The 13,002-nt window shown below is 42.9% G+C and overlaps 1 protein-coding gene across 3 annotated transcripts in view; it reads left to right on the top strand.

Annotated features, from left to right (window-relative positions):
• epb41l2 (erythrocyte membrane protein band 4.1 like 2) overlaps positions 1 to 9,223 on the top strand; it is a 41,889-nt gene extending 32,666 nt beyond the window's left edge. Inside the window, exons 17-23 of one of the 3 annotated variants that reach the window (XM_076083900.1) lie at positions 678 to 746; positions 1,100 to 1,714; positions 3,065 to 3,193; positions 3,503 to 3,601; positions 3,879 to 3,959; positions 5,259 to 5,373; positions 5,721 to 9,223. In XM_076083900.1, coding sequence (XP_075940015.1) covers positions 678 to 746; positions 1,100 to 1,714; positions 3,065 to 3,193; positions 3,503 to 3,601; positions 3,879 to 3,959; positions 5,259 to 5,363 — 1,098 coding nt within the window. In that variant the 3' untranslated portion in view covers positions 5,364 to 5,373; positions 5,721 to 9,223. The remainder of the gene's footprint in view (positions 1 to 677; positions 747 to 1,099; positions 1,715 to 3,064; positions 3,194 to 3,502; positions 3,602 to 3,878; positions 3,960 to 5,258; positions 5,374 to 5,720) is intronic. The other 2 variants (XM_076083902.1, XM_076083903.1) reach the window with 2 other exon arrangements.
• The last annotated feature ends 3,779 nt before the right edge of the window (positions 9,224 to 13,002 follow it).

Here is a 13,002-nt window from a genome sequence, read left to right as displayed (position 1 = left end):
ATTCATCCTGAATAATGGGCATGGTAAATCTAAACTAAAGCGACTAACAGCTGGGAATGCCGTGGATGTTAGGACATCCTCTTGTTAGTTTTGTGCTGTTGATTGAATAACGTTTTTAATAAAACCTGTTCTTTACCAGCTCCTTTAGGGGGAAAAATAACTCTAAAAAGCAGCAGGTATTGAAGCAGCAGTTTGTTTCACTACATACGCTTTTAAAATGGCACACGGGACATTTCAAAGTCCAAACTAAATTCATTACGGCATGCCATGTTTTCTGTGGTCATCCACATAAAGAAACTGCTGCCTTCACTACCACGCTCCTTTTATCGTTTTATCTTTTAAGATAAGCTTCTGTGTTCACTGATGGGGATTTCCTCTTTAATCCATCTTCCATGGATCTTCTTATTCTTCTTTTCAAACTCTTTCATCCCGTCTCTTTGGCCGCCTGCTGCGATTAACTTGATGCTGTATGGAAATCAACTTGATTGTGCATGAAAGACTCCAGGGAGATAGAAGGATGGAGGATCCATACAACACATCCATCCCTGTCCTCTGTGCCGCCGTAACGAGCACCGCAGTGTCACCTCGGTGACGTTAAGTGCTAACAATGATGATGTCGTCGCTGCTTTGTGTGTGTGTGTGTGATTGATTGTCACAGTAACTTTTCTATCACGCAGGAGAGCGAGCCCCAAGCGGAAGCAGCTGCTGCCGATAGCGCGATCTCTGATACCAAAGAACCGGCGAAGGTGGATCTAACTTCCTTCTATTACTCCATGCAGCCTTCCATTCGTGGCGCTTCCACCGTTTCCTTCATGCCTCCATTTTCCTCTGGCAGCTTGAAATGCCAAAAGCTCCCACTGCAGCCGTCCATTCTGTGACTCCTCACTCTTACATCTTTGTGCCTCTTTGTCCACAGTTGAACGTCTTCATCTTCACTTTTCAGTTCAGATTTTTGTTGTGTATTATATTGATTTTCATTTATTTATGTTCAATGATCATTTTCTGTGTTTCTGTCCCCATGCGTTTGCTGTGTATGTGTGTGCACCTCATTGCGTGTGTCTGTGTACGTGTGTGTGTGTGTGTGTGTGTGTGTGTATAGACAACCGAAGTTGAAATCGAAGAAACCGTTGTCGTCCAAGAGGTTTCCGTAGCACCCAAACCCGGACTTGTCACGGTTACGACCAGCTCCCCTGCTGGCCCACCTGCAGAGCAGGAAACACTAGAGCAGGAAGTGACAGTTGAAGTGGAAGTAGTGGTAGCGGAGGAAGCAAAAGCAGCAAAGCAGGAGAGCATTTCCTCTGAGAGCGAGAGCGAAGAAGAAGCGGAGTACCATCCAAACGTCTCCATCTGCCATACACAAATACCAGAAGAGGAGGAAGAGCAGCAGCAGGAGGAAGAGGAGGATAAGACGGCGGAGCAGGACGTGTCGGCTCCAGACGCTCCTTCCCTTCCAGCTGAAGTCGGTCAACCTGTAGAGGCGACCAGTCGAGAGGAAGAGGAGTCCAGGAACGAGGACGCAGAGGAGGAGAAGAATGCCGAGGAGGAGAGTGAGACGAAGGAGAGCGCCGATGATCCAGAGATGACACCCGACGAAGCCCTGAACGGTCACACCCTGCCGGAGGAGAGCGTGACCGCAGAGGAAGAGCCCAAAATGAACGGAGAAGCCTTTCTGGCCGAAGCAGAACACCGGTCACAGGTTATTTGTTGCTCTGAGGTAAAGTCTTCACTGGGCCGACTGCGGAGCTTCCCACCGGGCTTTGATCCCTCCTACCAGCTGTAGAAACACCCACATTCATTTTGTTTCCTCCTTCCTGCTTTCCACAGTGCCGGTTTCCTTCCTGCTTGCGTGAATATTTAAGCCCCATGTACATCCTCACACTCACGTTTGTTCTATGGAAACCCCCTTTAAGCCTAAAATGAAAGAAGTCCAGTTAAAAACAGACTCATGAAATGAAATCATTACCAGTGTTTTGGTGTCAAGTTACCATCTCCTGCACAGTTTTTCCACCATACTCGTATATATATTTTAAGTTCTGTGTTATCCACTATCCTCATGCTTCATACCATTATCTCCATGCCTAGTTCTCTCCTGCTGCACATAGTGTGGTGTGTTGCTGTTACTGCCTCCTGCTCTGCCTCCTGTATTAGTGTTGTGAAGTAAATGGGGCCTAAGTGGAAGATGCATGATGCTCTGTGTGTGTGTGTGTGTGTGTGTGTGTGTGTGTGTGTGTGTGTGTGTGTGTGTGTGTGTGTGTGTGTGTGTGTGTGTGTGTGTGTGTGTGTGTGTGTGTGTGTGTGTGTGTGTGTGTGTGTGTGTGTGTGTGTGTGTGTGTGTGTGTGTGTGTGTGTGTGTGTGTGTGTGTGTGTGTGTGTGTGTGTGTGTGTGTTTACTGTGTTTACTGTGTTTACGTCATTACTGTGTCCACCACGTGTTTGGCAGTGATGCTTCCGGTTGACTTTTTTTTTTTTTTTTATTGGCCCCATCACGGTCGCCATGGTAACGGCATTGTGGAAATCATCATTGCCAAGCACTTGGGGAAAATGCCACCCAGCCATCTGCACGTCATCGCCGCATGTTCGTTTACATATCAATCGCCGCCTTTGTTTTGAGCGCCGCTTGTTTTGTGGGCTCGCGTGTCGTGCATGTTCGTGCATGTTCGTGCTGTGTCGTACTTTTGAGTCGCACGTTGACACCAAAGATGTTTTTCCGTAGCCGTGCTGCTGTTGTAGCTGTCCCTTGTGCATCGCTGGAAGTAGTCGTTGTCGTATTCTGCGTCTCGTGATGTGTACTTGCATGAGTTTGGAAGCTCTTTGAATTTTTTTTGCATGCATTTTGTTGCATTTACTCGCAAATATTGTGTTTTCCACATCTACTACTACTGCTATGTGTACCACTTTTGATGATAATTAAATTAAGCACACATTTTCATATTGACTTTGAAGTGAATTCCAAAGCTGGTTCGTAGAGACCAACGTGTTTCCTTAACTGTCTCAGGTCTGATGTATTAACCCTCTCTGTATTCATCCTCCCCCCTCCTCACTTCTCTCTCTCGTCCCTCCCCAGCCACCTGTGGTAAAGACAGAAATGGTGACTATATCAGACACGTTTGCGGCCCAGAAAACTGAGATAGCTACAAAGGAAGTGCCCATCGTACACACGGAAACCAAGACCATCACATACGAAGCCGCACAGGTGCACGCTTAAGAAACACGGGGAGCCTTTCTTCATCTTGTCCTTTTCCTGTGTCAGCATTCATATTGTATTTGTGTGAAACATTTAGATGTCATCATTATTTTAAGGCTTATTAATTTTGAAAGCATGTCCCAAAAAGAATCTTCTTTCCTAGAAACGATGCATGCCGGCGTTATATAATTCCTTCCTCCTCAGGGAAATCATTTATTAGTTTGGGAGAAGAGTTTATTTTGAACATCAAACATCCGACGGTGAAACTCTAATGCTGATGCACGGCTAATGATCTCCCGTCGTCTCCTCTGTTATCAGCTGGATGGTAATGGCGATGGCGAGCCTGGAGTGCTGATGACTGCTCAGACAATCACCTCTGAATCTCTGTGTACCACCACAACCACACACATTACCAAGGTACACACACACACACACACACACACACAATATCCCCTTCTTCTACCCTGATGCGTTATGACGTTGCATCACTTTCATCAGACACATTGAAATATATACACAGTGTTTGTACTCTTCTGTCATTTCACTTTGTTTTGACAGTTTCTCTCCTGTTTTGTGATATTTCCGTCTTATCTGCTCTGACATGTTATCACCACTACCCGGGCGGCTCTTAATAGTTCATAATGATCCCATCATAACGGGCGTCAAAGCATTGCTGTGGTACGTTTTGTTGCAGACGTTAAAGGGCGGCCTATCGGAGACGAGGATCGAGAAGCGCATCGTCATTACTGGTGACTGTGACATCGACCACGACCAGGTCAGTATCCCAGTCACACAGCGCATACCCACGCCGTGCTTGGTTTGATGGGTCGCTTTATTCTGACCAAATGTGGCTGGTGTGAGAGAGTATTAATTCAACCTTAACTCCAGGTGCATTAAGTCAACATTTTGCACCTTTTTTACATTTTCTTTTTCAGAATTATACAACTTTTTTTAGGGATATGCTGAAGCTCGACTGCCAGCCAAATCTTTCTGGTTTCTTAAGTGAATACCTTACACTCGTGTTGCCCACAGTCTGAATGCACAATGGGATTTATTAATCATGAAGACATGCCATTAGTCCCACTCAGATTCCACTCGTCCGTCTCTTCACTTATTCATCCATGCATCCAGAGTTTTGCCTCGTGCTGTCTCATTTTGCTGCTCGTCTTTGTCTTTGATTGTCAGATTTCTACATGTTGTCCCAGATGTGATGAGTGCTACATCACATCTGGGTTAGTGCGGTCCAAGTGCATTTGGTCAATGACACCGACATTTGTTCTGTTCACAAGCATATTGGATTTTAAAATATAACTATGAGCTTGAAGTGCAGATTTCAGCCTTAATTTGAGGATCTTCCCCCAACATTAACCAACATCAGTCTCTGTCCCCTTATTGTAGACGTAACTGGGCCAATGTGCAAGGCCAGTTTTGCAACCATCGACACTTATGCATAGAAATTGGGAGAGAACTTTTAAATTGGGTACGCTGTTCTCCCAATATGGTTGCGAACACTCAGAACAATATCAATGTCTCATTGTCCATATACATGCAGACTGGTCTGATTAAAAAAAAATATATATATTTTGTAAACCTGGCCAAGTTAGTTAGACATTTCAGATATTTGAAATATGGGCGACCCTCTGCTGATACTCTTATGGGTGGCTTTCACTCCAGAGGAAGTTGCATGCAGCGCCCTCAAAACATCTCAAATATTTGACAAAGAAAGAAATCTATTCTAGTTGTGGATCTTTATGCACGATCCCTCGTCCACTGGTTTGTTTAAGTTGCCTGTCTTGTTTGATTTGCTGGATTTACATTGATTTTTCCACTTGATGTGTCTGAAGGTATTTTACTTCAACCAGTCCCCCCCCCCCCCCATTATTAAACATTCAATTAACCCAAAGAAGTAAAATAGCACAAGTCACATCGATCGTAAATCCAGCATTCTTTGTCATTTTTCTTTATGCCTCTTATTTAATTTTTCATTTAACTCCACCATTTTCCCTCCCTCCACCTCCTCCACTGCCCACTGCGCTCGGTGCTGCCACTGTGTGGTTGCCCCTCGGTACTGCAGGCACTGGCCCAGGCCATTAAGGAGGCCAAAGAGCAACATCCTGACATGTCTGTTACCAGAGTGGTGGTTCATAAAGAAACCGAACTGGCTGAGGAGGAGGATTGACTGAACTCAGGTAATAATAATAATAGTAACCCTTTTATTATTATTATTATTCGTAATATTGGAGGTCTTTTATTAACAGCGGGGGTGCATACAGTGGTTTATTAACTGGCGAACTGAAAATCAATGAGCTGGAACAAAACAAACTCCCACACATGAAGCTGCTAAAACCATCAGCCGCCGTCACAATGTGAAAGGAGTTGAAGGAAGAGAAAGGAATGTTCCATGTAGGAAGGTAGGCAGTGGCTGATGGAGGTCTGTGTGTGGAGGACAAAAGGAAACATTTCAAGTAGGAACACTAATGTTGAGTGCCAATCATCACGCCACTCAGGCTGACTGCCTTCACCTCTATTTTCCCAGAGTTGAAGGGCCCATCAAGACAGTTCTCTCTGACGCTGAACGACCTCATCAACCTACGACAACCAACCTTGACTGACTGAAGAAGAGGAGGAGGAGGAAGAGGAAGAGGGGTAGACAAATGGGAGAGAAGTTGCCAATCTCTTCCCAGTCGGTCTTTCTTACATGTCTGTGGTGCGTCTAAACACCTTCACTCCAAAAACCAAGAAAAAACAAAAAAATATAATAACATCCCCTCTCTCTCCGAGGGAACAAAAAAGAACCACTTCGTTAGCTTAATATTTCTAGCGTGTTTCTATTTTTTTATTTCTTTTCTTCTTTTAACTGTTTTACAAGTTGAGATGTAGTGTGTCCGTCATGTTCAAAGTGTAAAGCTGCAGGAATGCACCGATGACCAATCCTGATGGGATATCAGACTTTGTCTCTATCACAGATTGTTGTATCATTGTACGGATTATTTCCCAGTAACGGTGACTTCAATAACTCATTCACTCAAAAGTCGAAGCAAATTTAACTTTTGTTCATCTATAAAAAGATGGCGATCTGAAACAGAGAAAGCTTTATAATAGTCATTATTTGGTCAGAATGTGATTGTACTCTTTTGTTCCGTATCAGCAAAGTGGTATTGGTACATTCCTAAAAAAAAAAAAAGTTAAATTACAGCTCCCTCCCTCCCTCACTTCACTATGTTGTAAATGGAGAGTAACATAATATAACACGGTGTTTTTAAACTTGTTAAAGTAACAATTAGGACTTCAGGAAACACAAAGACACAACCTGATTTTTTTTTTACTTTTTCAAAGTGTAACTTAATCAAGTAGAAGCTCAATGGGAGAACACTATCACACTTTATTACTAACAATTACAGGAGGCGGGGAGCTGTAAGTTAAAATATTGCAGTAAAAACCAATCAACCAGTTTTTTTGAATTTTTGTGATTCTGTCTTGTTTCTAGTTTTTTTTCTGTAAGTTTAGTTCTCATTCATCCACATTCCGTGTGCGTTGACCAGCGGCTTAATGAGTTCATTTTCAGTTCAGTTCACTTTTTACTCCACTCGAAGAAGAGAAGACATTTTACCATTTACAGTAGGGAATGCACATTGACATTTATTAAGCTCGAGAAGCCAAAAGATGCAGGCGGAATTAATCCCTTGTGTTGTATTTGTGAGTTTTACTGTATTTTAGAGTTAATTTTTACTAAATGGACTGAAAATGAACAGACTTTAGAGCTGGTGTGTACAACTGTCTGTACAGTGAAAATAAAGGTTATTAGATGGGAGCAGTAACGCAGCTTTTTCAGAAGCTAAACGCTCTCCCTGGGCCCGCCCACATTACGACACTAGCCATTCCCATTGGGCCCCAGGGGAGCGAGGGAGCAGTACACTGACTTGTGATTGGGAGAGAGGACCAGTAAGTTGAAGCATAACTGGGAGATAGAGGCTTAGATGCATGTTGCATGTTACGCTCTGACGAGGGCAAAATTCACTCGAGTTATTTTGCATCCTGAAACGAGTTAAAGCCGTTTTGATATTCTTCACACAATCTGCCATTCAAGCACAAGTACCAAAATGAGGACAACAGTGGGAACAACAGTTCTGTCCAAAATTCAGAATATTCCAAATTCCAGTTTGCTAACTCTGCATCGGAGCCCGTCTGTCGTCATAGTTCAGCACTTAATGTCACTCCCAGTTTCCTTACATACCAGACTAGATAATGGCAACGAACCCCTTCTAGATACAATGACACCTGGGAGTAAATTCAGCATGTCGTCACACATGTTTTTATCTTGAGCGAGTCTGGACAGGAGGCTACTGTGTTGATTTGGTTTGAGAGTGTGTAGATAACAGATTATCTCGGCTCATACAGTACGTCGACATGAGATTATCTTCGCCCTGACGCCGGCTGTGTTGTAACCGTTTTCACCGCAAACCAAATGTTCTTCAGCATTGAAGTGGTTTTATGTTTTTGGCCCGTTTTCAAAAATGATATTCGGTTGTATTTTTTACATTATTTGAACACACAAAAAGCATAACGCTCTGAATCTGCCGGTGCACTACGAACAGACACGGTCACAGCATCACAGTGAAACGCAGCTTAAAGGGAAGTGGATCCGAGGGGTTTGAAGTGCTCTCTCGAAACCCCCTAAAAGGAATCGCGTGATGTTTTATTCATTTTCGGCGTCCTTTTTACCCAAATGTTCCACAAAAATGGGACTTTGTGTAAATATCGGTGGCATTAAATGAGTTAGAACGAGGTGCTCGCAAAAAAACACATTTTCCTGAAATTGAAACTGCTTGTAAGCAAAGAAGTGCCCACAGATTGACACGAGAACATTCCACCTGCACCTGCCTAGATTTGCCTCGACCCTCCAGTCACACTGGACATGGAGGCATTCGTCTCTCTTGAATGAGGAAACACTAACGCACATTCTCCACATTTTGAAATAGCATGTACCTCGTATTTCAGCCCCAGTTTAAGGCTTTCTCTCTGGACTGGACCGGTAATGACAGTCCAGGCTTTCTATTGGGGAACACTGGTCTGACCTCTACTATGCAGTGAAATCACATTCCAGATGAGGGGGCAGCTTTAACGTCTAACCCTCTTGTAAAGAGACAAAGCAGCAGAAACACATTCAAAAACAAACCGCGCAACATGAGGCAGCTTTGGAAGCTTTTGCTGTTCCAAAAAAAAACAAAAAACTTTAAAAATAGCATCGGTTATATCACAACTATATTTGTAGACTTTCTGATAATTCGTTGTCTTTTCTCTGTGATCTAGTTGCGGTAAGGTGGGATGTATTGTGCGCCCGCTTGGATGTTTTATTTTTGGACTTTAAAGGAACACCACTTCAAATAAAAATGTTATCCACCATTTCATTTTTTTTGTTTTTGTACTGTTAGCTCCAGGTTTGACCTGTTTCGCGGGTCCGGGCTCTGTTTTAACCAATCTCAGGAGCTTTGAGAGCGGCAAGGGGTTGGCTTTCCAAAATGTAGAATTTCATATGAAAGTCATTTTTATTTAGACAAAAAAAAAAGACAGACAGATGATGATGATTCTACGCCAGCTGATTTATAAACTGTCAGGGATCTCAGCGTGGTAACATGTTTGGGGTCAGTGTTACGTGTAAAATAACACAATGAATTGCTATTAGATGGGATCTAATTAATAACACTTCTTTCCGTATGATGTTTTAAAAGGCGAATGATAATTGGACTACCTTCTTCTTTACAGTTACATCTCAGGCGTTGTGCCACGGATGAAGCAGTGTCAGTTGATACCAGCATCGTTTTGTATTTCAGTGAGTTAAAACTCCCAGAAAAAACAACTTTGTAAATAAACACGTTTTGGAAAACCAACCACAGCTGCCTCACCGTTTCCTCTTTAGCCAGCCGATGATCACCGGTAGGGTTTGTCTATCTAGCAGCTTGATTGTCTTGTGTCTCCCCACCCACAGCCACTCCTCCCCTGTGTAACACTGTTTAAATAAAGGATTGTTATACTCTGAAACCTGTTGATCAGATCATTTATTCATTCATTCATGGCTTCATTTATTGATATAAACTTAAATCCTGCTTGTTAATGTTCATAAAACTAGCCAGTGTCTCGTATCTTCAGCTCAGGTTGACTATAATAATGAAACGTAAGGGTGCAGTTATACAAAAATCATCCTTTAACAAGAGGGTAAAAATAAATACAGCTCGAGACAATACAGAAGGTCACAGACAGTTTTCTTGATAACGTTCAGATGTTTTAAAAACAACAGACATAATTCCATGTCTTTGACAAGCAATGATTTTCTTTCCAGCATTCATCTTTTGTAAAAGCACCTTCATCATGTCCCTCCCTGCTGGTGTTAACAGTCACATTTCTCTGTAGAGCTCCTCCAGGACTTCACTTCAGCAGGTTTTAGGTGTCCGGTCTGTTGATGAAGTATGTGTCTCCTGTCAGGTGTGAGTGTGCGACCCGACACTCCTTGTCCTCTGGTGTGTACTTCTGTATGTCTGCCTGTAGATGGCCCTTCTGTCTTGCGGACACCACGACGGATCGGCCTCTACTGTGGTGGACGAAAGGAAGAAACAAACTGTCTATGAACTGAGGAAGGGGAACCAGTTGGAGGACGAAATCCAACTGGAGGCTTTAAATTGACTGCTCATCTTATTAATGACATCATCCCCAAATACATATTGTAGTAATTGTTAATCACGAATTGGGGCTAATCTAAAGAAGGTCTATGTTAAAGTACTTTTCACTTTCATACATCCAGCAGTAGTGGGAGCAGATGATGAAAGTGGACTCATAATCTTGGATGTGTCCATGACTGAGTGTGTCAGTATTGTATGTCAAAGCACATTACAGAGGTGAGGTTCACCCATCAAAACACTTATCGGAGCACACACACACACACACACACACGAAAGAAAAGCAATTTTCTCCAATGTGTTCATGCTTTGAGGGCACTAAAATCTGCAGTAACTCCCCGTTAACACACATTTATGTACGAACACACACACACCAGGCCAGTATAACTAATCGTCTCAGTGATCAGTATCTTCACAGTCGAAGTTAGTTTCATCCTGAAAACATCACTTTGCCAAGTTTTTTGTTTTGGTTTTTTTGGAGCCTATTTTGGATGTTTTTCGTTATTTATAGAGCGTAGCTGGGTTTCGGGGCCCCGGGACATTTCTTCTACCTGCAGGAGCAACATGAGCTGTCAGGTGTTGTTCAAAAGACGATGTGAATATGAGACTTCTACAAGACATAGTTGGTTGTCTGCGTGTGGCTGCAGATACAATGGCACACTCCATGGTTTTTCTGTGGATGTTGACACGGCATGACAATATTTTCTTGACTTTGGCATGGTGTATAGCCACAGCAATTGGTGGCATGCAATATTAATCTCCCCTTTTGGAGTACATTTTTATGCATAAATCCTTACAATGTGGTGATGCGTGTATGTATTTATAGTATGGCCCTGGAGGGAGACGTGTCCCTTTGGTGTCCATTTAGCTGCACAGCACCATGAATGTAACATAGCAAGATGTCGTGGATCATGTGCTAGACATGTCAAGGTTAATGACATGCCCAGTGCCTACCCTGTCTGAGCTTCCAGCTGAGGTAGATTATCAGCTGCAGCAGCAGCAGACAGACGCACAGGAACAGCAGCAGGCCAAACAGCCAGAGAGGAAGAAAGCTGTCTGTCTCTCCGTCTGTCTGTCGAAGGAGCAGAGCCAGGTCGGCCCAGGGGCCACTCAGCACCTCCATGCTGCTCCTGCATGGGAGGAAGCAAGCGGAGGAGAAAGGAAGTCAGGATTATGTTTATGATGCGATGCCTGAGGCACGATCAGATAACACTTCATTTAGCGACGCAGAGGTCAAAAGACATCTAGGCACTTACAACACTCGTTTAAATAGCATATCAGTTACTTAATTTGAAGCAGGTCCTATCTACATGTTGAATTTAGTAGGGTGGGAATAAACCCCGTAAGGTACTTGAGCAAAATACACTTACAGATGCAAAGTATTTCTAAGAATAAACTGCAGTGAGATGTTAGTTTCATCCTAAATATAACAAAAGCAAATGCAATTGACTGTACTTTTAATCAACTGGAGAGTTCTGAGCAGTAACAAAGATTGTTAAATAAGAAATAGAGTAAGAGCGTAGCGCACATGTTCCTTTGAAAACCTTTGAACGATTTACCGTTCAAGCTGAGACGGGGGAAATAATGTAGCTGTAGTAGTTTCACATTATTGTACGATTAAGTGTAGAGAGATCGAGGTGTCGTCGTTATTATGTTGATCTGAACTAAAGAGAATAATTCATGTGGACTCCAGGGAGGAAATGTGAAGAACATAATCAGATTATTGGCTTTCAGTGGTGATGCCACATATTTTATGTCATTTAGACTGTGGTTTAAAACATTTTAACAACTTAATTTTCATTTTTGTTGAAGTCACCAAACATCAGAAAGCAGTTCATATTCACCATATTACCCAACCCTAATAAAAAAAACTAATTTGGAGAACAAAGCACTGTAGCGGTGGTGGTTGTAGTTTTTGTTAATGGTGAAGTCCTTTGTGTCATTTCCTTTGATGTTTGAAGGGATCAGAAATAGAAAAAAACAAACACATTCATACTGGTGCAGGGTCAGAGTGTCCTAAAACAAGGCAGGTACGCCATCTTGATCTATTAAAGGCACAGCAGCTGTTAGATGGTGTAGTTCTAAACATCTACTCACAGTTTTCAGGTTGTTGGTGGAAACGTCTTGCAGATGGCTGCCAAATATCACCAGTGAGCTAATGCATAGTTATCCCGACAGTTTCCCCTGCTGATGTGAAGTTGTCTTCAGTAGCCAAGAATTGAGTAGAGGGGTCAAAGGTGACGTTTTTGCGATGGGAGTCAGCAAAATCTCAGTCAGTGTCAGTGTGTCACATCAGGTTTCCCTGCTGAAGGTATAGGGAGATAATCCAGAGAATAAGTCCACAGGGAGAAAAGATAGTTGGTTCAGTCCAGAGGTAAACATTGTGATTCTCTCGCCATCTCTTCTTTTATGTCTTTCTTTCTTTTCAATCCGTCTCTTTGAGTTTCTTTCCCTCCCGTCACTCTCTTTCGCTCTCGTTGGCAGAAATACCACCTCTGTTGTTGTCGATGACGAGATGAACTTTGCTCTGTTCCAACAGTCAAACCTTGTGATTGCTAAGAAGATTAGCACTACTGGCCAGAAGGTCTGCATGTGTGTGTGTGTATGTGTGTGTGTGTGTGTGTGTGTGTGTGTGTGTGTGAGAGATACAGAGATATGTGTGTGTGAGTGCAGTGCTGGGGCCTTACTGCAGGTTTGTGGAAAAAACTAATACTTTTTTGTCTTGTACGTGCATTGGGGCCTCAAGTAATGTTTCATTGAGCATTAGACCTTTGTGCTCACTGTGTCATAAAACACACACACACACACACACACACACACACACACACATACACACACACACACACATTGTTTCCTTTCTAATTTCTCCTATCTTCCTCCATCTCTTCTTCTGTCTATTCTCTCTCCTTCTCTGTCTTCCTTTGTCTTTATTTTCACCAGCAGACACTAATACCTTTCTGATCTGATCATCATTTGATCACCCATTGATGCAGCATTGATTCATTTAAGACCTTTAAGAACTGATGGCATCAACCTTGACTGCATTGTTACAACACAATGGCGAATGTAAGTGCAATAGTTCCTCTCCTGTTAGCTCTGTTTTGGTCTCCACCAGCTTCTGAGAGAAAAATATGCCTCCTTAGCTGA

Source organism: Anarhichas minor, unplaced genomic scaffold, assembly GCF_050575085.1.
Source record: "Anarhichas minor isolate MPS153535 unplaced genomic scaffold, ASM5057508v1 ptg000136l, whole genome shotgun sequence".
In the NCBI taxonomy this organism is placed as follows: Eukaryota; Metazoa; Chordata; class Actinopteri; order Perciformes; family Anarhichadidae; genus Anarhichas; species Anarhichas minor.
Note: the sequence above shows the minus strand (reverse complement) of the source record. Positions and strands in the feature narration are given on the sequence as shown.